Source organism: Mustela lutreola, chromosome 1 (assembly GCF_030435805.1).
Source record: "Mustela lutreola isolate mMusLut2 chromosome 1, mMusLut2.pri, whole genome shotgun sequence".
Classification (NCBI taxonomy): domain Eukaryota; kingdom Metazoa; phylum Chordata; class Mammalia; order Carnivora; family Mustelidae; genus Mustela; species Mustela lutreola.
This window is the reverse complement of record NC_081290.1, coordinates 125,109,248-125,134,591: the sequence shown is the minus strand read 5'-3', so window position 1 is coordinate 125,134,591 and position 25,344 is coordinate 125,109,248. Positions and strand designations below refer to the sequence as shown.

Genomic DNA, 25,344 nt, shown 5'->3' with positions numbered 1-25,344 from the left:
TGTGTTTGTGTGTGTACACGCCAAAGACAGAGTCAAAGAAGCCAAATCTTAAAGGCTATGTGTTTGAGCAGGTTTGATTAGCCTTTGTAGGCCATCTGGAGTCTGGCGGAGGGAGTGGGGAGAAGTTGGTCTGCCTTACCAATTATTGGGAAAGAGAATAAGCTATTTAAGAGAGAGAGGAGACTTGGCAAAAGTCAGGCAGAAGTTACATTAGCCAGGGGTTCTATCTCAGATCTACTTATATTATAATCTTCAAATATATGGAAAATGTTTGTATATGTAACCCTTATATTCTAGCTTCTACTAGATTTGAAAAATATGATTTGATATAATATATTTAAACCTATTTAATGATAAGCCATGTCATACTTCTCTCCAACCATACGATGAAATTTTGGGATAAAGTTTTTCTTCATTTTCCCAAAGAATCGGAGGAAATGACTATATGTTGATATTCAAAACAGAGACAAGTACTCTATAAAATTTAATCGTATTCTGTTGAGTTCAGAAAATAGAATGTGCTCAAAATTTAAAAAGAGGGAAAAGACTCTCATCTCTTTTGGACATTTAGCGCCTAAGGTAGGATAGTAGACTTGATTACCTATCACGTAATCACCTCTCTGGGCGAGACCTCCATCATGTTCAGGATTCTGATTTTAATACTTTCAGAATATGAAATATATGTATATCAAATACAGACTATAATAATAGATATTAAATCATTTTCTCTTCTTATAAAACTCTGTATTAGTCAGCGTTCTTTAGAGAAACAGAACCAGTATATACCTGGTAATTGGCACCCAAGATTGTGTGGGCTGGTAAGTCAAAAATTTGGAGGGGAAGCCAGTGGACTGGAAACTTATGCAGGATTTCTATGTTACAGTCCTGAAGCACAATTCCTTCTTCTCTGGGAAACCTCAGTTTGCTCTCAAGGCCTTAGGCTGAGTATGTGAGGTCCACTGTATTATCAAGCACACTCCCCTTCATTTAAGGTTAACTCATCATCGATGTTAATTGCCTTCACAAATTACCTTCACAACAACATTTGGTGTAGTGCTCTATTACCTATCACATTTGGCAGCATAGCCTAGCCAAGTAGGTACATTAAATTTAACCATTACAAGGTCCATTTTTGAGAGATAGTAACATGTGAACCAAAAATAGGAGAGACACCTCCTTCCTAGACTGAGACTGTCTTTTTTGTGGGGGAAGAGGTGGGAAGAAACACTCTATATTCCACTGGATCCTCCTCTTTACTGGGCTTTAATGCACATATCTAGTTTCTTTTCGGTGCCCTCTTAAGTAGTCACTTCCTTGTGGCTCTTCTCCCATACCGTCCTACCATTCACACAAACATGCTGTCCAGAGTTGTTCCCTCTGCAGTTTAGAAGCAAGACAGTTTGCCTTAAGCAGAAAATCATAGAGATGATAAATGACCCATGACAACTCCAAAGGCCATGGACCCTAAAGCAAAACTGTCTGAGTTGGGAGTCCAATTCTACCACTTAACCCCTATGAGACTTTGGCCAAGTTACTTGCAATGCCCTGAACCTCAGTTTCTCCATCTATATCATGGGATACTAATTATAATTCCTTCTCGAAAGGGTTGGTGGGAGATGCTTTGAAGATTTTGAGTACTTAGTAACTATTTAGACTATTTAACTATTGCAAAGCTATCTACAATCTGGGAGAAAACAGTTTTTGATGATGGACTTCCTGTACTATTTTAACCATGTAACACTGGGTGAAAGTCTGCTCTGTGCTTTTCTGCCCATGATGGTTGCTGCCTGTGATATGGGGGAGTTTTCATCTTCTTCTCCACACACTTGGGCTGGGGGGATCGGGCGGGGGTGGGGCTAAGAAATCAGAGTTTGATATGACTGAGAATCCCAAAGCATTTCAACCCTAAAATATTTCATCACATAAACAACAGAGGCAAGAGAAGTAATATTGCTTGTCTTCTATGTGCTAGTCTACATATACTGCCTCACTCAAGACTCATAATGTCCTGTAAATTAGATAGTATAACCCCCAACTAAGAAAGCAGGAAACTGAGGCTTAACAAGATTGAAATAATTTGCCTACAAGTATAGAGCAGAGCCAGGGTTCCCCAGTTTTAATGCCCAAACTCCTGCTAGTCACACCATGTTACTCCTCCCAAGAGGATCAGAGACCTATTTCTTGCAAGTTATTGGCTTCTGTGCTAGAATCTAAAGTTGTTTTTGCATATTTGAGAGATGCTCTTTTTTTTTTTAACCTCAACAAATTAAATTCTCAATTTAGAATGCCCTTCAAGGCATCCAATGAAGGGTATGAAGTGGGCAGGAGACCTTAAACTGCACATGCTTAAATTATAAAGCCTAAAAACGAATGGGAACATAGATGTTTGAAGCTTTTGATTTTTCATTTGTTTCTAAACCAAACCACTGTTTACAAAGAATGTCAGTGAAAGATGCAGAATAACTAGCTGCTTTCCCTTTATTTTTAGACTCAAGTAAATATTTAGTAACAATAGACTGCAAAATAAGCTAAGTTCAAAAATTAGTTCACGAATCCCTGTAGAATGATTAAAATGAGTATATTATGAAGATACAGTTCATCACAATAAAGGATTTCATGGTCAATTAATTCTGAATTATGGTTTTGAACCCTTCTTTTAACAGACTTAAACCTCCATCTACCACCCATCCGCTAAGCCAACCATCCATCCAGTCATCCAACACATATTTAGTGAATGGAGACCCATCAACATGATAGGTACTGATCTGGGTTCCGGGATGCTTGCAATGCTTCAAGTGCACGAAGAGGATTGGGATCACAATAATTTAATAAACAGTGGAATAAAGCAAGCTAATTTCAGGCACCAATAGGTGTTGTGAATGAAATCTAATAGAGGATAAGAGTTTATGGTGGAGAAGCTACTTGAGTAGAGTGCATGGTCAAGTTCTGGAGAGGGCATGCTTCCTGGTTGTGGACTGCCCACCTCCTGTATCCTCACATGGCAGAGAACCGAGAACAGCAGGCTCTCTCCTTACTCTTAGGACACTACTCCCATTATCTCATCTAATCCAAAGACCCCACCTCCTAATACCATCACATTGGCAGATAGGAGGACAACATACGAATTTTGCAGAAGACACAAATATTCAGTCTGTATCAAATACCAATATCAGAAAAAGGCAGTACATTTGGATCCAGGGTGGTGGTACAAGGTGAGGTCGGAAAGGTGGGTAGGGGCATGTTAGTTTTATACAACTGGAAGGAGCCTGAATTATAATCCAAGTATAATGAAAGTATATTGGCAGGTTCTAAGCACGGGGAGACATGATTTGAATTAGCTTTAAAAACAATAATCCAGATGCTTGGTTGAGAATTACTTACAAAGGGGCAAGAGTAGAGGCAGGAGACTAATTCAAGGGAGATTGAAGAGGCTGAGGTGAAAGAAGATTCTAGACTCACAACTGGTCTCCTTAATGATAAGGAGACTTCATCAGTGAGAGGCAGCTGGATGTATTTTAATAATGTCTCTATTTACATTTACATGCAACATATCTGCTATAAAATAAATTGTTTTATTATTATTTTGTCAGAGGTAAAGATAATGGTGCAGATTAGCAGTTATATATAATTCCACCAAATATTAAAAGGCATTTTACTGTGGCTGCCAGGAACCATCACGAGCACTGTTGGTCCTCCTCAAAGGAGGGCAACAGTATCTAGGAAATTAATTCTTCCCTTTGGCCTAAATGCAAAATCGCAGAAACCATTTGCTAAATAGGACCAGCCATTCTCAAGAAGGCAGAGAGAGTCCTTCCTCAGGCATTCTTTATTAGAGGCCATTTATCAATTTCTACCTATCATTACAGATGATTGAAGGGAAACCTACGACTGGCAATTTACTGGCATTTTTCTTGGACTCAGACAGAAGCTAGTTTGAAAGTGTTGTCAACAGCTGCCCTGGCTGCAAACTTCCTCGCTCAGGGGCGACGGGGAAGTGCTGGAAGGTGGTCTGGCCTGAGCTACCCCAACTTTCTGCCCATAAATCAGCATCATAAAACATCCTGGAAGTGTTGTGATGGCGCTGAATGCATAAAAAAGTGTTCACCAGCCGACTCTATTGTCGTCATTCTCGGTGGCAGAGGCGAGTGACAGGACGCTCACACGTTGCTGAGTAGTAGCGCGGCTTAATAAAGCATGGTTTGCACCATGTGTGTCACAGATTTCTCGGGGTTTCGCGAAGGTTTTTCCAAGTTCCCCCCGCCCCCCTCTTTGCAGTCATCCCGGCCCCAGCTGCGCGTCGGCCTTTGACTCCATCTGTCCTTCCGCTGGGGACGAATCTCTCTCGCCAAATGGAGAACACAAGTTTGGCTCCCCAAAGTGATTCTAATCCCCACCCTCGGCTCAGCCTGAGCCAAGCGTCAGGCCTGCCGGAGGAACCGTCCAGGGGATGGAGGAAGAAGGGCGGTGGAGGGGCTGCTGCTCTCGCCTTCCCCCACCCATCGCCACTTTGCACGCAGAGCCCGGGCAGACAGGCTGCCTGCGCGACCCCCGCCTTCCTCGCGCTCCCCTCTCTCGGGTCCCCGGCCCAGGCGAAAAGGCGCCTTGCTGCAGAGCGGCGACTCGCAGGTTGGAGTTTGCCCTCGTGTGCGCCGCGTCACCGGCGGGGAGGAGAAGGGAAGGGGGGGCGTGGGCTGGGTGGGAGCTGGAGCCCGGGCGGTCCTCCCGCCGGGAGACGCGGCTGGGAGAGGCCGACCCCGGAGCCGCGCACGCGGCCGCAGCCAGAGCCGCCTCTCCCTCCCTCCCCTCCTCCTTCGCTCCGGCCCGGCGCCCGCACTCGGCCTCCCCGCCCTTACTCCACCCCCTTCCCCGGGCCGACCCCCGTCCTCTCCTTGTGTGTGTGCGCTTTAAATAATTTCATCCTTTTTGGCAAAGGAAATAATGCACCTGACTTTACCAGGGGGAAACAACAAGCCGAGCAAAACAAGGAACAGATGTAAAAAGAATAAAAGGAGAGAGAAAAAGAGATGAGACTCATTTAAAGAAATCCGGGGTCTGAAGAGGTGGCTGCAGCGGCAGAGGCTGCTGGAGCTTTCCTGTCTGCGTGAGCGGTGGCGGAGGACGTTTTCACCAGTTGCAGATTGAACCTCGGGAACTCCTGGGTCTGTTGGTTTGCCAAAGTCTTTTCTTCTTTGGCCCCGACACTGAAGAGGCTCCAGACCCCTTCACAAGCTGGCAGTTGCCCGGGAGCCTTCCCGATTTGCTGGCGGAGCAAAGAGTCCTTCTGTGTGGAGAATGGGCGAAGGGCACCAGCGCCTTCTGTTCGGCGGGAGGAGAGGGTCACCCCTCGGGCTGCCGGGTGGCGGCGGCGGCGCCACCGGGGCTCAGCGCTTCCTGCTCAGGCTCTTCATGCACGCGTGGCTGTGGGCGGCCTCGGGTTCATATGCCCAGGTGTTCAACCTCAGCCTTTCCGTGGATGAAGGACTTCCTCCGGACACCCTAGTAGGCGACATCCGCGCGGGGCTGCCGGCTGCACAGCAGCAGGAGGGGGGCGGCTTCTTTCTCTCCGAGGATTCGGATGATTCACCGCTGCTGGACGACTTCCACGTGCATCCGGACACCGGCATCATCCGCACGGCTCGGTGCCTGGACCGCGAGCGGCGGGACCACTACAGCTTTGTGGCCGCCACGCTGCTGGGCGCCGTGGTGCAGGTGGAGATCCGCGTCAACGACGTGAACGATCACTCGCCCAGCTTTCCCCGCGACTCCCTGCAACTCGACGTCTCGGAGCTCAGCCCTCCAGGCACCGCCTTCCGCCTGCCGGGTGCCCACGACCCAGACGCCGGCCTGTTCAGCACGCAGGGCTACACCCTGGTGCAACCGTCCGACCTTCCCGAGGACCCCGCAGGACCGTTCTTCCAGTTGCGCTACGGAACCCCGGGGTCATCACCGTCCTCTTCGCCCCTGGAGCCCCTGGACCTGGTGCTGCTGCGGCGCCTGGACCGAGAGGCGACGGCGGCACACGAGTTGCATATCGAAGCCTGGGACGGCGGCCGCCCGCGGCGCACCGGCAACCTGCGTGTGGAGCTGCGGGTGCTAGATGAGAACGACAACCCGCCGGTCTTCGAGCAGGGCGAGTACCAAGCCGCGGTGCGGGAGGACGCCCGGCCGGGCTCCGAGGTCTGTCGCGTGCGCGCCACCGACCGCGACCTGGGACCCAACGGCCACGTGCGCTACGGCATCCGCGCCCGGCAGGCGCTCGGGTCCCTGGGCGATGCGGCCTACTTCACGGTGGAGGAGCTGAGCGGCGTGGTGCGGGTGCAGAGGCCGCTGGACCGTGAGGCACAGGCCTGGCACCAGCTGGTGGTCGAGGCTCGCGATGGAGGGGCCGAGCCCGAGGTTGCCACTGTACGGGTGTCCATCGCGGTGCTCGACGTGAATGACAACCCGCCCGCTATTCACCTGCTCTTCCTCACGGAGGGAGGAGCCGCGCGCGTTTCCGAGGGCGCCGCACTCGGCGACTACGTGGCTCGCGTCTCGGTGTCAGACGCAGACGGTAATCCTGAGCAGGAAGAGGAGGCCGTCGGAGAGCCTGGTGCTGGTCTGGGACGCGAGAGCATCTCCTTGTCCCTGGAGGGCGGGGACGGAACCTTTGCGCTGCGCTCTGGCGGCTCCCCCGGGGTATTTTTCCTTTGCGTCGAGGGGCCCCTGGACAGGGAAAGCCGCGACCTGTATGATCTGCGACTGGTGGCCACGGACTCCGGCTCCCCGCCGCTGAGCACAGAGGAAACGCTGCTGCTCCGGGTTGCCGACCTCAACGACCAGCCCCCTCTCTTCAGCAGGGCGCATTACCTGGCCTCCGTGTCGGAGGCGGCAGCCCCGGGCACCGCGGTCGTGTGGGTCAGCGCCTCGGATGCGGATGAGCCTGGCACAGACCACGCGCGGCTGCGCTACTCACTGGTCCACCTTCCTGTTCGCTGCAACGCGGAAGGTGTGTGGCCCACCGCGGGGTGCGGACGGTCCTTCACTATTGATTCCGAGAGCGGCGTGATCAGCACCGCCCGAAGTCTGGATCGAGAGGTCCAGGAGGCAGTAGAGTTGAGAGTGGTAGCCCAAGACCTAGGAGAACCCCCACTCTCTGCCACCTGCCTGGTGAGCATCACAGTGGAGGACGTGAATGACAATGAGCCCGTCTTCCGGAGGCAGGTGTACAACGCCACCCTGGCGGAGCACGCGCCGGTTGGGCACTGCTTTTTGCAGGTGAGTGCGTCATGCTTCTGGATCAGCCTCTGGATTCTAGAAAGGCCTGGGAAGAGAGGGCAGGATTAAGGGAATCCAGGGAGGGAACATTGTTATGTAGGTGATTGTACCCTGGCTCCAAAAGCACAGGGGCCTGAGCTTCAGGTCCTCCTCTACAGTGAGGCGAATGGGCGCCCTATGGGCACCTAACTTTTTCTGTCAGAGGCTTACACTGAGTGATCTCTGAGGTCCTTTCTACTTCACGTGGTATTTGGATCCTGAGTTTGCTTAAGGAATCTGGGTTTCCTTCACACTGAATATGGGCACCCACATTGATTTGGGAGGGACCACTCACTCTCAAACAGTATGCACATGGCGATGTCTCATATTTTGGGGCATCATTGTTTGGCATCTTAGAGAAATAAGGTGGTCCTCAGAAATTATTTTTTCCCAAATAATAATAATACACCTTAAACACCGAAACTGATTGAGTAACCATTTGCAGAGTTTTTTTTTTTTAAATACATTTTGTACATCTTAGAGGCTTACAAAGGCTAGTTGAAGACAGTAAGTATTTCTCTTTCTTTCTTTCTTTCTTTCTTTCTTTCTTTTTTTACATCAGTTGTGAGTTGAGTTCCTCCAGTGAAACTTCAGGACTCTGAGAAGTAGTGGGGCTCAATTATACAATGGAAATCTTTACCTTGCTTTTTGGAAATTTTTCCTTTAGAATTCTGATCTCTCCTTCAATCTCAGAAAGTTGTGATTTGGTCCCTTCTAGCACCAGTCCTCATTGGTTCCAATTTCCTATTTCTTTCCTTGCTTGCTTTCTTTCCTTTTTTTTTTTTTTTAATTTGTTTTTTGTTTTTGCTTTTTGTTTTTGTTTTTGAAGTGTAGTTGATGCACAATGTTACATTAGTTTCAGAAGCACAAGGTGATTTGACAACTCCATACATTAGGCTGTGCTCACAAGTGTAACTACTATCAGTCACCATAAAACACTATTGCAAAACTATGACTATATTTCCCTGTGTGATACCTTTTATCCTGGGGTCTTGTACATTTCAGTAACTGGAAGCCTATAGTCCCACTCCCCTTCACCCTTTTTGCCCATCTTCTCACCCATCTCTCCTCTGGGTGGGAATTTAAATTGGTACAGCCAATGTGGAAAACTGTATAGAGGTTCTTCAGAGAATTAAAAATAGAAATACCATATGATCCAATAATTTCAGTACTGGGTAAAGAAAAAAAACGCTAAATAGAAAAGATATATGTATCCTTATGTTTATTGTAACATATTTAGAATGGACAAGATTTGGGTGCAACCTAAGGGTCCATCAGTACATGAATGGATAAACGGGATGTGGTACACACACATAAACACAGGAATACTACTCAGCCATAAAAAGAATGAGATGTTAACTTTTGTGACAACATGGGTGAACCTAGAAGGTATTAGGCTAAGGGAACAAAGTGAGACAGAGAAAGACAGATACCATATGATTTCACTTATATGTGGAATCTAAAAAAACAAAACAAAGGAACAGAGCAGAAACAGACCAATTTCCAGTTTCTTAATGTGAGATAAACAGATTTCTAAGACTGACTTATTTTTCCAAGATAACTTGAGTAAATACAAAGAGCCTGAGAGACTAGTGAGTGAATCTCCAATGCTTTCTTTAGCTCTCAAGCTGAGTTATTTAATACCTCTCCTGCTTAGGGCACCTAGGTGGTTCAGTCATTAAGCATCTACTTTTGACTCAGGCCATGATCTCAGGGTCCTGACATCAAGTGTCCCATCAGGCTCCTTGCTCAACAGGGAGTCCACTTCTCTCTGTCTGCTGATCTGCCTACTTGTGGTCTCTGTCTCTCTGACAAATAAACAAATAAAATCTTTAAAACAAACAAACAAACAAACAAAAAGACCTCCATAGTTTATTCCCTGTTTCTCAGGGATAGGGCCTTAACTTCTATAGGTTATGTCTCAAATAATAGCCTTTAGATAATCAAGATATTATTATATTATAAAAATGAGTTTCGTGACTGCTTCTGTCTTCTGAATCTTTTGGCTCTGCAAGCGGTAATAATCTCCATCTCTTTCTCTAGAATAATTGGCAGCTCTTTGAGTTGCTAGCTTATTCAAAGAAGGCTTGAGAATCAATGAATGCTTGCTGTTGAAACAGACAAATCCACAAATGTCAGTGAGTAGCCAATGGAAGTTCATCTCTCTCTCAAGCAAAGTTTGATAGGATACAAATTAGCTGGTATTCCTCCATCCAGTGTAGGGCCAGGCCTGGGCATGACTTAGATCACATCCACTGATGTCCCATTGGCCAGAGCTCAGGTGTGTGGCCTCAGGTGCACTCCAAAGGAGGCTGACAGATAGATGTAAAGCAACACATAGATGCCAGTGTGCACTGATAATTTCTGCCACGGATTTCTAAAAATGGAAGTCATAAAAAGTGAGAAGTTGGACTTGATGATTTTTAAAATTTCTTCCATCTGAAAACCTTGACGGTCTCGGTATGAAATCGTGCAGCTTGGCTCCATTTGAAGGAAAATAGGCAGGGTGGATTAATTGTAATTCTCTTGATTAGAAACTGTCTTTAGAATTGTTTCTAAAATGAGATGATCCTGCCGAGAGGTGTGTTTACCCCCATTATTATGATTCGGTATGCAGCAGATCCTTCAGGGGAACCATACTTGGCTCAAGGGGAGGACTGCATCTCCAAAGGCAAAAAACTTTTTCTGGTTGCCAAGTATAGCTGTAAATAATATTAAGTCGTGCTAATTAGAATTTCTGGAAATTCCAGTGATGTAGGCCCTCAAGACTGCAGAAAGCCGCTCATATACTGGCTTCCCTGGTGGCCTTTCCCCAGCAGCTGTGTGAACTGTCTGTGTTCTCTAAGTCCACTAGCTGGCTCTGTCCCCTACTCTCCAGGTAAACCTCACCAGGTGTCTCCCATCTGTTTTGTGTCTCTTTACTCTCACTCCTTCTTTTTACCACTCTGTAAAACCAAACCTTCCCAGCTAGTCCTTGGGTCTCATGGCCTTTCCTTTCTTCCAAGGCTTTCTTTAATTACATTGTATCGATATTTACAACCCTACCTTCTTTCTGTTGCTCTCCACCACTTTTCTCTGTTTGGACTGCGTATCTGTTCAGTTCTCCTTTGTCTGAATCAGACAAAAGCAAAATGAGAAGCAACAGGGGGAAAAAAAATGATCTTTCGTGTACTCCCTAAAAGGGAATGCCATGTCATCTAATGAAATAAAGGCTTGAACCTTCAAGGTGTCTTGGATGTCACCCCACATTATTGATCCTTGAGTTTCTTCCACTCTTGATACTGTTTCTGCTTGCCACCATAGTGCTGGTCATCCTCCTGTCCCCCGGTGTATCTTGAACCCCTTTATATTCTCATACCCAAATCAGAACTTTACAAAGACTTTAAAGGTGAGGGAGAATGACGGGATTTAGTACCAAGTAGGAGAACCAGTAGCAACCTGAGATTGCTGACTTCTAGTCCCAAGGGGCTTTCACAGCCTCACAGGCACTGACCTGGATTTTTAATTCCTTGCTCCTCACTGTCCCCCATGTGGAGAACCCCTTCTTCACAACCCACCTCACAGGAGCTCCTCTCAGGGTCTCTATATGGCGCAGGCAGAGAGGCATTTCTACTCAGCAGTCACTCAAGCGTTGCCTCCCCAAATTCAGGGTCTGGCCTAAAAGATGCTCTTTCTCCTCAGATTACTGTCAAAAAGACGAACTTCCACAAGTACAGTGATGTGAACTGTGCTTACAGACTTTATCGCCAGTATTTATACCTGAATCATGGCAATGCTGTCACAAGTACTGTCTCAGACTTCCTCAAATATCATTACTGGATTCATTCACTAATTCATTTATTTAATCAAACAGCAAACTCGATTGAATAAACACAGCATTCCATGAGCAAATATCTGTGAAGTATCCCTTACATGATGGGAACTAGTGTTAGTGCTGAGGATACAGCAGTGAGCAGACAGGGCCAGGTCCCTGGGCTACCAGAGCCTATGGTGCTGGTGGTGCTGGTGGTGGTGGTTGGCGGCGGGGGGGGGACTCTCTCCTTCCTTTCACTGCCAGGGTCCTCAAGAAGGAAGGACACTTGCTCCAGCTCCACTAGCTGATCCTTCCACAGCCACCTGTTCTTTTTTTTTTTTTTTTTTTAAAGATGTATTTATTTATTTATTTATGGGACAGACAGAGATCACAAGTAGGCAGAGAGGCAGGCAGAGAGAGGGGAGCAAGCAGGCTCCCCACTGAGCAGAAAGCCTGATGTGGGGCTCTATCCCAGGACCCTGAGATCATGACCTGAGCCGAAGGCAGAGGCTTTAACCCACTGAGCCACCCAGGCGCCCCCACAGCCCCCTGTTCTGATGTTCCCTCATCGTTAATACTAAACCCTGTCTCTCAAAAGGCAACTGTGTTTTCAAATTTAAATCCAATCAGCTTTTCTTAATCATGAAGCATTTTGGACTGTGGCCTGCTCACTCCCTCTTTCTTGAAGGCTACCACATTTGTCTTCTCTTTCTGCCTCTCTCTTTCCGGGTTGTCCTTTTCTTCTTGGACTTCCACCCCTGCCCCCCAAACCCGTGGTGAAAGTACAGGTACAGGCATCACTTTGCTCTTTTCTCTGCTTTCCTCTCTGTATTCCCAGAACAGCTTTCTCCCCCTACCCACGGGGTCGGCCTCTCTTATAAACTCACATTCACGTTTCTCTACCTTGTACCCGTCTCTACCTGGGTATATTTTGGGCACCTTAAATCTAACATTTCCTAAACCAAAGTCATTTCCTTTCTAGCACTGATGTCTTTCTTTCTTAACTTTTGTTCAGTGGCTCCTTTCTGAAACGTTCCCCTTTTCGCTGATGTGTCCTCTCCATAGATGTGTTTATGCATTTGGTGTGTGTCTGTGTGTGTGGATCTGTTGTTTGTTGGAGTGGTTGTGTTTCACATTTTTGGAAAGTAAAGGACCAGGGTAGAGAGAAGGTCATTACTCAAACCACTCAGTAGGAAAAAAATCAGGTCTTGAGAGGGCACTTTGCTGTGCTTGCTCGTTCTCTCTCATGGTCTGACTTTGAGGAACCCGTCTAAGAGGGAGCCTCAGCAGTGGCAGTTAAAGATCCTGCCTACCCCTGGGAAGACCCTGAGGGATGGAAAGACCCGATTCCTGTTGGGCTCCATGGACCAGAAAGGACTAAAGTGTATCTTGTTTCTGATTATATCTTTATCATTATATCTTTCAGGGTTACTTCTTTTTAAAAAATATCTCCTAGCTGTTAATAAAGTCTTGCTCAGTGTCTTGGTTTTGTCTCAACTCTACTATGGAGGTAAAAATGGAGAACCCCAAACCCCTCTGGGAGTGGTAAGATTTAAGCAAAGGGCCATTCATTGGCTTTAGTCAAACTGTCCAGGGCAAGGAGCCACTACCTGAAGGCTGAGCGGCGATGAAAGCACAAGTCTGCAAGAAAAGCTGAGGGAAAGTGGTTCCTATCTTGGTGGGAAGTCCTTTCTCTCCAGAGCCTTTCCTAGTGCCTTTGAAGGTAACAGACTTGATTAAGGAAGAAGATGTTTCCTAAATTCTTGGTGTCATCTCTGGTTCCTCTGCACAGTTGACCACAGGAGCTGACCCATCTTATGTACGTCAGTATTTCTTACACCCATCCCTTCATTTATACCCATGGCCCTTACCCTAGTTCTGTCCATCATCACTTCTGTCTTGTATTGCCCTTTCTTCAAACTGGAGATGGTAGCCATATCTTAAATGTGCCCCCCCAAATGTTTTCTCATGTGTCCCATTCTTCTTTCTCTCTTTCAAAGACTTATTTATTTTAGAGAGACAGAGAGCATGTGTTTATGCAAGGGGACTTCCCACTGAGGAAGGAGCCCAATGTGGGGCTCAATCTCAAGATCCTGCGATCGCCACATGAGCCACCCAGGCTCCCCTGTCCCCTTCTTTTCTTAATGTTCTTTGTGGTGCTACAGTTGTTTACTTGTATTGATAAAGCAGTGGATTGTAAGTAGCTTGTGGGGCTGCAGTTTAATGGTATTTTGAGTCCTCTGTAATTCCTCATGTCCTCCGTCATATGCGTTAGAAGACCAGTAATGTTGCAGTGTATTGAAGAGCTGCAGAGTGAAAACAAAAGTGAAGTAAGACCTTCAGCTAGTCAGAGTTTTTACTTTTTAATTTTTCACATTTCATCTGAGTGTGTATTAATTTTATTTAAAAGTATATTTCCTCTGTATAGTTTATCATGGATCCTTTGGAATTCTGTGGTCTGAATTGCATTGTTTATCCCTCACCTTCCTACTAGCATACCCTTATTGTTGACCTTACTTGCATGCTTCCATACTTACATAGTGTATACTGACTTTGATGGTCAATGATTGTCCACTTCTAGCTCTTTTATTGATTTTCTTTCTTTCTTTCCTGGCTCTGTTAAGAGGACATGTCCTGTATGTACACACACGTTGAAAGCATGTGAGATTTCCACAGCAGTCATTCGCAACTGTCTCCAGGATATGTCTAGATTACCTGCCAACTGTCATCTTCCCTGATTATCCAACTCCTGCTGGCCTTAGCTTTTAGTTCCCAGCATGTGCTGTATATGCCCTGGCTTTGCTTTAATGACCTGTTTTAAGAACTTGAGATCAACTATAGAATTCTTAGACTTCATTTTTTTTTTTTAAGATTTCATTTATTTATTTGACAGACAGAGATCACAAGCAGGCAGAGAAGCAGGCAGAGAGAGGAGGAAGCAGGCTCCCCGCTGAGCAGAGAGCCCGATGCAGGGCTTGATCCCAGGACCCCGGAATCATGACCTGAGCCGAAGACAGAGGCTTTAGCCCACTGAGCCACCCAGGTGCCCCTTAGAGTTCATTTTGATATTTCTCTTCTTTATTTCCCCACACAACTGCTACTCAAGACCCATCAGCTGACTTTACTTCCTTTTCCCTTTTTCTGCTCTGGAAAGGTGATCAGATAATACATATGGATGTGTTACAAGAGAGGTATTGCCTAGAATCTGTGGGATGTATCTTTAGTAACAGTCAATAGATAACTTGCCAGGAAATTGTCTAGTTCTTGGTCCTATAATGAAAGATAACTGACACTACCTGGTAAAGTGTTCATAGCTTTGAGGATTAAAATTAAGTTGCATGCAGTGATGAAAAACATCGGCATACTCTGGGGCTACAGTGTGTTTGAATCTTGAGTTCTGCTACTTACTAGCAGTATGATCTTGGGCACTGTACCTCAGACTCCTCCCCTAGAAAATATGGATAACAATAGTGTCAGCTTGGTAGAGTTTTTGTGTGGCTTATGAATTAATACATGTTTGCTTAGAGCGGTGCTTGACTCATAGAAAGTCCTCAATACATCTTATATAGTATTCAGTGTTAGTAAGCAAGATTTCTAAAAATGTTGGGGGAAACTAGTTTGCCTGATGCAGCAATCAGTCATTAAAAATAACATTTCGGGGCGCCTGGGTGGCTCAGTGGGTTAAGCCGCTGCCTTCGGCTCAGGTCATGATCTCAGGGTGCTGGGATCGAGTCCCGCATCGGGCTCTCTGCTCAGCAGGGAGCCTGCTTCCTCCTCTCTCTGTCTGCCTCTCTGCCTACTTGTGATCTCTCTCTGTCAAATGAATAAATAAAAATCTTTAAAAAAAATGACATTTCAAATTAAGATTGTCTTGCACTGAAAGATGGAAGAGGAGCAGAAATACATTTAAATGGTGTATCAGGTTTTAGCTAGATTTCTGTGTTTCTGGCAACGAAAGCAGAAATCTGTTTTACTTAATTTGGACCCTTATAACATCTTATAGGTTAGGAATCCCACCTGTCTTAAGGAAGGTTCAGATGACCTTTCAATAGCAAACCTTCCCATACCACCCCCCAGAAAGCACTGTGAGGATCTTAGAGACACTAGGCCCTGTGGTATAAGCAGTGGCCAAGGCCTCTGAGCAATGAATCATGATTCCTCATGGGTCCACCTCAGGGGTGCTCCCCACCTTAGGGGTGCTCCCCACCACACTGAGACTTGGCACCAAACACTGACCCCTCTCAGCTGTGCAGGGCATGAATCTAATTTTTGAGTGGCTTAGTGTCTTTTTTTTCTGTTGATCCATTATTACTCTTTCGAGTCTTTTATTGGGAAAGCATGGAATAAGACAGCACTGGACTTGGGGTTGGAATACCTTGGTCCTGACTCTGACTGCGCTGCTAGTTCTAACTAACTTTACTGGCCAGTTCCTCATCCATGAAATGTGTATTAGTCAAAAATAAAATATGTTTCTATATTACGAGGAATTGATTCACACAATTACAGAAACAGAGAAATCCCACAATCCTGTCACCTGCCATCTGCAAACTGAGGACCCAGGAAAACTTGTGTAATTCAGTCCCAAGTCTGAAGGCCTGACAACAAGGAGAGCTGATAGCATGGGTGCCAGTCAGGGGCGGAAGAAGACTGATGTCTCACCTAATATAGTCAGGCTGAGAGGCAGCTCATCCCACCTCCTTCTTTTTGTTCTAGTCAGACCTTCAGTGGATTGGATGTTGCCCACATACATTGGGGAGGGCATTCTGTTTTACTCACTCCCTCAGTACAAATATTGATGTCCAGGGATGCCTGCATGGCTCAGTCGGTTAAGCGTCTGCCTTTGGCTCAGGTCATGATCCCAGCATCCTGGGATCGCGTCCCACATCAGACTCCCTGCTCAGCGGGGCGTCTTCTTCTCCCTCTGCCTGACACTTCCCCTCCTGGTGCTCTCTCTCCTCTCTCCGACAAATAGATAAAATCTTCAAAACAAAATGAAACAAAAACATATATTGATGTCCAGATGACAATATGTGATGTCCTCTGGAAGCCCCCTGCAGACATAACCAGAAATGTTTAGCTACATACCTGGGCATCTCATGGCCCACTCAAGTTGACACATTATTCATCCCATGCTAGTTCATTATAGCAACACATTATTGTAAGAATTTAAGATAATATATACGATGTGATAGGAAGTAGGAAGAGTGTAGGAAAAGTTCCGGGCCTTTGCAGGTAGCAAGTTTTGTATGCAGTGGACTAGGATGGAGGTTTCATTAGAAATGCACCTTCTAGGGAGTCCCCTGCCCTTTTTTGTGATATATGCTTTTATTTACAGACTTGTGATGGAAGCATTCTAAGCACTTTTTTTTTTTTTTGCATAAAAAAGTGTAAAACATTCCTAGACACGATCACTTCCAAAAGAGAATCATTTAGGATGGATTTCTGAAAGTTGTGTTTAGTAAGATTTCCTCTCTTTGAGGATTGAAGTATGACAATAAATTAATTTTATTAACACCTTGACACCAGACTTACACTCTAATGAGCCCCTTGCCTTCTAAATTATAAATTAAAAGTGAGCAACTATGAAAGTAATGTATGCTTTCATAGCCCATTAGGGAAATTATGCTAGATCGTTTTTAGAAATGCCAGGTTATTCTTGAAATCTTACTGAATTAAAATCTTCATTTTGAAGGATTTTGTGCTTTATGGCACAGGTAGATCAGATGAATAGCATAACACAGAGCAATTTTAATTAAAAAACTATTTAGGATTGCATAGTCTATGTGACGATAGTATAAGTTGGAGTAACCACAGTGTGTCTGGATGCTATATTGAAGACATGGGAAGAGATAGCCCTTGAAGGACTTTCAGTATTTGCCTAGAGTTTGGCCTTTGTTATGGAAGCAAGCAAGAGAGATGGGAGGCTTTTGAGGAGAGACTGACATATGTCAGGTAAGGTTTTAGGAAGCCTTGTCTTGGGTTAGTAGCAGGAGATAGGGAAACCAAGTAAGAGAGTCCTGACACTCCTGTCGTAATCTCTCTTCAGTCATGAGGGCTTGACCGCAGGGGAGTGGTCATGTAAAGTAATGGAAAGGGTGGGCTGAGAGGCATTATAAAGGAAGAATTGGTACAACTTGAACAGGATGTGAGGAGAGTCATGCTGGGGGAAGCAAAAAAAATGGTGCCGTATTTCAATCTGCTTAGTGGGAAGAATAGGAAAAACTGGAGGTGAGAGTTTTGGGGAAAAGAATGCTCATTCAGTCAAGTGTCTGGCCTGTTGAGTACAAGTTAATGGCCAGTAGTCCAGGAAAAGATGTCTTGATGGCTACTTAGATATTCAGAACTAAGTGCAGGCAAGAGCCTGAGGTTGACAAGAGAAGGTCGGAAGACACTCACGTGGAGGTGAGAGTCAAAGCTGTGGAAGCAGGGAGACCGAGAGGAGACTGAGAGAAGAGTCAACGGCTCAGGGCACTGGTTGGCGCAAGGGTCTCTCCACTCCTCTGCGGTGGGAAGGCAGGTCTCTGTGTGGCTGCTTCTACTGCTGTTTTGTCGGCTTGGTCTCAGTGTAGTGGATCAGAGCCCAGAAGGATGGCCGGCAGCTTACCCCATTTCCTGAGCGAATCTGCACTGCCTCTCAAATACTTGGCATCCCTCACCATGCTCCCAGGCACTAAGTAAGGTGCACGCTCTGGCTCTGCTATTTTCTCTTCAGTCCCTCATATGCATTTCATTTTTATTTTTTTAAAGATTATTTATTTATTTATTTACTTACTTGGCAGAACATGAGAGAGAGAGAGAGAGAGTAGCAGAGGGAGAGGGAGAAGCAGACTCCTCACCAAGCAGGGAGCCTGGTGAGGGGCTCCATCCCAGGACCCTGGGATCCTGACCTGAGCTGAAGGCAGAGGCTTAACTGATGGGGCCACCTAGGTGCCCCCCTCCATACACATTTTAGCCATTTCGTCACTATTATAACTCTTGCCATTCAGCCAAACTGGTCTTATATTCTCCCATTTGGCCCAGTATTGATTTGGCCCCAATTGATTTTGTTGTTACTTAGATTCCAGGAGCCCCATCCCATAGCCAGAGTTTACGAACCTGGAGGCATCTAGAACATCTCCTCTCAGCCTGTATTCTGGCTGATCATAGCCTCCTGGCATTTCAGCCCTCTCAGTCTTTGATTTAATTTATGTTTATTTTTTGAACCTAGATTTTCTTTTAGGCCCCTTATTCTTCCTTTTCTTTCTTTAGCTATCAGCCCCTTCCTTGCTTTAGTTACTTCTTTGCCCAGCTAGAATTCTCAGAGGCCCGCTGCTAACCTTTGCTCTTTCATATCTGTGTCCGTACTACCGTGGGTGGATCTATCCAGTGCTATGCTCTTCCCCCATACTTTTACCAGGGAACGCGGCTGGAATAATTCTGTATGGTGGTTGGTTCCATTGTGTGTGGTATCAGCTGGGCCTTCCATTCTGCTGGGCAATCTTGTCTTCACCTTGGCATCTCTCCCACAACTTCACTCTCTTTCAACATCATGTCTTGCTCCCTTTTCTCTTACAGGTAATCATACCTCCTACTCAGCAGACTCCATGCTTGCGTGTTTTTTTTTTTTTTTTAAAGATTTTATTTATTTATTTGACAGAGATCACAAGTAGGCAGAGAGGCAGGCAGATAGAGAGAGGGGGAAGCAGGCTCCCTGCTGAGCAGACAGCCTGATGCGGGGCTCGATCCCAGGACCCTGGGATCACGACCTGAGCCGAAAGCAAAGGCTTTAACCCACTGAGCCACCCAGGTGCCCCCATGCTTGCGTTTTGCCTCTCATTATCAGACTTTCCTGTCTCTGTGCCATCCAGTCCCCAAGGACTAGGTGCTTCTCCTCTATCCCAATCAAACCTATCCATGGCTGCTCCGCACTTCACCTCTTCTATCTTTGCTGACAGTGCTTCTCAGTTATACCCTCTCTCCTCTTTTATTCCTGCTTCTCTACTCTTTCCTTCTCTTTAGCATGTACTGTGCCTCTCTATTATTGGCAGTGTTTCCAAACCAAGGCTGTGGGCATGCTGCCTCTGTTTGCTCAACTTCCTTCCTCAGTGCCCTGTAATGATCCAGTCTAACACCTGTTGGCCCATCTCTTTTTGCATCTAACCATAGGTTAAGAGCCCTTTCTCACTTAAAGGAAGGTTCTAGACAATTCTGCTACGTCCTCTTTAGGGTCTGGTATCCCTTGATGATGGATTTAGTACTTCTAGAGCTAAAGTGTTTTCTTCAGCATCTGCTAGTGTGATGAAGTTGTGAAGAAACTGTAGCTCCGGGTGTGTGGAGGCATTTTAGCTCTCATTATGTCTAGGTGTCCTTGAGTTGAACAGAGGAAGAGGGATCTAGTGGACAAAATGTATACTTTGGAGCCAGGCAGAACTGGGTTTAAATTTTAGCTCTGTTCCTTAGTAGTTTGACTTGGAGCAAGTTGCCAAAGCTTTGGAAGCCTCAGTTTCTCATTCATAAAATTGGGATGATAGGAGAATCTACCCCATAAGGCAGTTGTGGAGATTGAATGAGATGATGAATATCCAGTGCAGAGAGCAGTGCCTGGCACATAGTAAACTTCCAGGAACTTTTATTATGTGGACCTTCACCTGTGTTTGATTAAACTGAGAAGCCAAGGGAGAAGGGAAGAAACAAAGGTCAGTCTTTTGTTTGAAAAATCCCAATGAGTAGTCATGTTAAATGACTAGAAATATGATTCTGAATTTCAAATGACATTCTAGGAAAGTGCACTGGCTTTATTCACTATGTAGAGTTTCAGTCCCAAATATGGCCTGGGTCTTAGCAGGGAGAATCACAGGGGCCATGTGAGCCATGAGGATACCTTCACCTTCTTGGTTTAAAACAAAGATTAGCCCAAATCTCCTGTTCCTGACAGTCCTTCATAGCTCACCTCTGGTCATCCTTGCCAGTCTCAGGGCTTTTACTCTGGACACTTCTCTGGTCTTCCAAGGTCAAGGGAAGGGCATTTTTAAAGAAAAAGACACCACTTGGCTTTGTTTTGCTGCACATCTCTTGCGATATGTTATACCAGTGAAGGGGAAAGGCATTGAGTCCCTAATATGTCTGGCTTTTGTCTTCATTTTTAAATGTTATTGTCCTAAGAGCTTCTTCTCATTCAGGAGTAGAAGTGGGGCAAAGGGAAAAAGAGGGATGCTTTATGTTTTCTTTCAATTAAAGAGGAACACTATCATTTGTGTCAAATGATAGTGTTCCTTTAACCAACATTTATTGATGCACCCTACTTTAAGCATGGACTGAGTGTAAAATAAAGTCACAGTGATTTTGAAAAATTTAATTTATTGTCGGAAATTTACTAACAGAAAAAAAAGGATATAGCATAGCATTGTGTTCACAAGGATAACAAAGAGAAGAGAAGGGGGGGGGCGCATGCATGGCTGTTGTTAAGCATCTGCTTAGGCTCAGGTCATGATTCCCAGGTCTTGGGATCGAGTCGCACTTCCAGCTCCCTGCTCAGAGGGAAGCCTGCTTTTCCCTCTCCTACTCCCCTCACCGCCCCCCCTCTCGCAATGCCGCTTGTGTTCCCTCTCTCACTGTCTCTGTCTCTCTGTCAACTAAATAAATAAAATTTTAAAAACTAAAACAAAGAGAAAAGAACAAAAGAGAACTTGGGGCAATTTCTGATCAGTTTGGTTACTGACCGGAGATCCCCAAATTCTGTTCAAGAGGCTGTTCTCCACCTTTAAAAACCCTTCTGTTCAGATTATTCTGAGTGTTCTTTTGTTCTTCATTTAAATCAGTTGCGTAGGAATAGCCATTTTTATAGTTATATTTTCAAGAGATTAAAGATTATTTCTAGCCTTACCATAAATGGACTTGAAGACCCTTTGATTTTTAATGGTTGTCTAGTAAGAAACTTTCTGAGTTGTATACTCTGCTTGATGTCTGCTTTTCGGAACACGGAGGACATTATTGTTTACATAGAGTGACTTGTCTAGTTCTTCAGAATGTCTGTTCTAAAGGAACTAAGGCATGAGGTAAAGAGCAATCTAAGCATGGGCACTGTTTTCTTTCCTTTGAAGTATAGATTGTTTTAAGTACTGAGCTGTTAAAAAAAATACAAAGGCTGTTCTGTTGCATTAGGGCATAAACAAGAACACAGTATTTCAGTGGTGGCAGCTACTTTGTTTCCTGGACTCATCTCACAAGAATTTTTGTATGCTATTTTCCCTGTGTAGAATCTGATTGGCATGCTTAAGTCTATTCCATTTCCATCACCTCTATCAGTGACCAGCGCAAAGAAGAGAGGTGACAGGAAGTGCGGTTTATTAATGTTTGACAGTACTTTAGATAATTTGCTTACTTGCATAAAAAATATAGATTCTGTGTATATTACAGAGAATATTATTATATTATTATATTACACTCATACCATTAGATGAATTTGGTAAGTTTATCTTGAGTCTTGAATCTTAGTACATTTTATTTTATTTTATTTTTTTAAAGATTTTATTTATTTATTTGACAGACAGAGATCACAAGTAGGCAGAGAGGCAGGCAGAGAGAGGGGAAGGGGAAGCAGGCTCCCTGCTGAGCAGAGAGCCCTATGCAGGGCTCAATCCCAGGACCCTGGGATTATGGCTTTAGCTGAAGGCAGAGGCTTTAACACACTGAGCCACCCAGGCACCCCAAATCTTAGTACATTTAAAGGAAGGGCAGTTTTTTTGGGAACATGTTAATACTCAGTTTTGTTCTATCTATAGAGGAGCACGGTAGTGCTCTTATCCAAATTCATAATATCTTAAGGATAATTTGCTATTATTTCTCTAAATGAATTTCAACATTTAAATGCAGTTAGTACTTTCATCTATAATTTGTGAAGATAACTGTTCTATTTTTTTTTTTTTAAATGAGAAAGTTACACTTATTCCATGTATAAAGAGGAATCTTTCTAGAGGCTGCTTTCCCTTTATTTTAAAGTTTTTTTTTTTTTTTCCTGCCTCATTCTTTTTTTCTCCTGTGTTCTTGAGATTCCAAATATCCATATGTTAAACCTTTTGATCTGAAGCCTTGAGGTGCTGTTCATTCTCCTTTTCAATGATTTTCCTTCTGTTCTTTAGACCAGATGGTTTCTGTTGCTCTATTTTCAAGTTCACTCTCTTGATATTCATTCTGTTAAGTACACCCAACATTTTTAAAAAAATTTCAGATATTATTTTTTTCATTTGTAGAATTTACATTTTGCTCTTTTATAGTTTCTGTTTCTCTGATGATATTTGCTATCTTTTCTTTCATTACAAGAGTGTCTTTCACTATAATAGCTGCCTTAAGGCCATTGTCTGTGCATTCTGACATCTGGACCATCCTGGGTTGGGTTCTTTGTTTTTTTTCTCTGGAAAATAGAGCACATTTTCCTAATTATTCATATGCTGAATAATTTTGCATTATATCCTGAATATTGTGAATGTTATTATGGAAATTCTAGATTCTGTTATATTCTTCTGAATAGTGTTGATATTTTTGTTTTAGCAGACAATTAACTTGGTTGGACTCATACTGCAAATTCCTGGTGCCAGGACAAATCTCACTTCAGTTCTGCTTTTTCTTAACTGGGTTATTTGCAATTTGTTCCACTCATGTGTAGTTTAGGGTTGGTGAGAGATTTGGGAAGAGTATATATACAGAATTTGGGGCTTTCCCAGAAGGCTTTCTCTCATCTGGGATTTTCCTTCCAGTTTCTAATGGTTGTGGTTGCCTGAATCTGTGTTAAAGTTTTTCAATTCAGAAAGACTGTGTTTCTATTGGTAATTTAGTTACCCTGCATAATCCCTTGAGGGATACCTGTCCTTAGGTAGTAGGCCAAAATAATAACAACAACAACAACAACAACCTATCCCTTAAGAGCAGGACAAAATAATAGTAATAATAACAATAACAATAACAACAACAACCTGTCCTTTAGTAGTAGGCCAAAATAATAATAATAATAATAATAAAATAAATTAAACTTAAAAAAAGGGAAACCCATTTTATGTAAGTCCATTCTTCTAATTTTTTTTTTTTTTTAGATTTTATTTATTTATTTGACAGAGAGAAATCACAAGTAGATGGAGAGGCAGGCAGATAGAGAGAGAGGGAGGCAGGCTCCCTGCTGAACAGAGAGCCCGACGCAGGGCTCGATCCCAGGACCCGAGATCATGACCCAAGCTGAAGGCAGTGGCTTAACCCACTGAGCCACCCAGGCGCCCCCATTCTTCTAATTTTTGACCCCTTGTGAAAATCTGACTACTTTTGTTCAGTCCCTGGAATTGTCAGGTATTTTTTTTTTCCCATTTTACTCAGAGTTTATAGTCATTACATACAAAAGAGTAGGTTTTTTGGAGCTTATTGAGTCATACTAGAAGCATAACTCCTGTTCTTTCCCTACACTCAAATCTCTATTAATTTCAGTGAGATTCAGATGATTAAGACTTGATGGTAAAAGCCTTTTGAAAATAAATCCTTTAGAATTTTGTTCTACTTAGTAGATTATGATTGAGTGGCAGCTAATGTGTTCAACTACAAAGGTTTACTGATTCAGTGTTCCATAGCTTAATTAATGTTAGCAGTAGTGAATGTTAACAATTTAAATCATTTAATGTATTTTAGTTTTACCCAGACTCAACAAAAAATTCATGTATTTATAATTCTATAATTGTAATTGAACAAATGATAATCCTTCATGAAAATGTAGTGATGAAATCAACTCCAGGAATTATCTGATAGTATTTCCTACCATTGAGTTTGGCTGAGTGGTATAGGGAAAATAATTTACAGTGACCCATTTGAGGAAAATCAGTTCTTAGCAAGCCTTGTCCAGATGCAAACAACCAGCTAGGATCATTAAGACCAAGTTTTTATATGCTATGCCAGAGAATTTTTTAAAATCTATTTTTACCCATACCCTCTCCCACTCTCCACCTGGGAAACACAAGTTTGTTCTCTGTATCTAAGAGTTTGTTTTCTTGTTTGTCTCTTTTTATTTTCTTTGTTTTGTTTCAGAAACTTTTGTCTAAGTAGAAATTCGTTTTCCTATGTTTCTCTTTTTGTAAGTCAAGACTCTGAGCCCAAATACTTCACAATCATCTTTTACCAAGTACATTGTCTTTTTATCCTGTATCAGATAGAAGCTAACATTTCCTTTGATAAATGCTTTCTTTCAAAATCATTTGTAACACAGATCTGATTTTATTACTCGTGATTTAAAGCCTTCAGTGACACTCTACTAGTTGTAAGATCAAGTTCAAAATCCTTGCCTAGTCCATTCTGCCTGCCTTTCTATCCTTGTTTCAAGGAACCCTCCCCAATTCCTTCATATTTCATGAAGGCACCCTGCTCTTTCTTATCTCAGGCTTTGGCTTTGTATTATGGACTGAATGCTTGTCTTATGTTGGAACTCTTACGTTGAAACCCTAACTCCCCAGTGTGATGGTTCTTGGAGGTGAGGCCTTTGGGAGGCAACTTAACTTAGATGTGGTCATGAGGGTGCCCCTGCCCAATGGGATTAATATCCTTGTAAGAAGAAGATGACATAGCAAAGGAAACCATCAGCAAAATGAAAAGGCAGCCTACTGAACAGGTGAAAATATTTGTAAATCGTATATCTGATAAAGGGCTAATATCCAAAATATATAAAAAACTCATACAACTCCATAGCAGAGGAATCTGATTAAAAAAATAAGCAGAAGAGCTGAACAGTCATTTTTCCAAAGAAGATATGTGGATGGCCAACAGATGCTCAACATCATTATCAGGGAAATGCAAATCAAAGCCACAGTGAGATATCTATCACTTCATACATGTTAGAATGGCTAGTATCAAAAAGATAAGAAATAACAAGTGTTGGCAGGGATGTGGAGAAAAGGATGGTACCCTTGTGCTCTTTTAGTTGGAATGAAAATTGGTGCAGCCACTGTGGAAACAGTATGGAGATGCCTCAAAAAATTAAAAATAGAATGACGTTGTGATCCAGTAATTCTATTTCTGGATATTTTTCTGAAGAAAACAAACACATTAACTTGAAAAGATATGTGCACTCCGTGTTCATTGCCTATTATTCATAATAGCCACGCTATGCAAACAGTGTTAAGTGTCCATCAACACACATGAATGGATAAAGAAATTGTAGTATACTTATACACAATGCAATATTATTCAGCCATTAAAAAACAATGAAATCCTGCAATATGCAACAATAAGGATGGGCCTCGAAGGCATTA

The 25,344-nt window shown here is 43.9% G+C and overlaps 1 protein-coding gene across 1 annotated transcript in view; it reads left to right on the top strand.

Annotated features, from left to right (window-relative positions):
- Positions 1–5,292: 5,292 nt before the first annotated feature.
- Positions 5,293–25,344, top strand: part of DCHS2 (dachsous cadherin-related 2) — a 256,474-nt gene continuing 236,422 nt past the window's right edge. The window contains exon 1 of the mRNA XM_059163725.1: positions 5,293–7,257. Within this exon, the coding sequence (XP_059019708.1) occupies positions 5,293–7,257 (1,965 nt within the window). The remainder of the gene's footprint in view (positions 7,258–25,344) is intronic.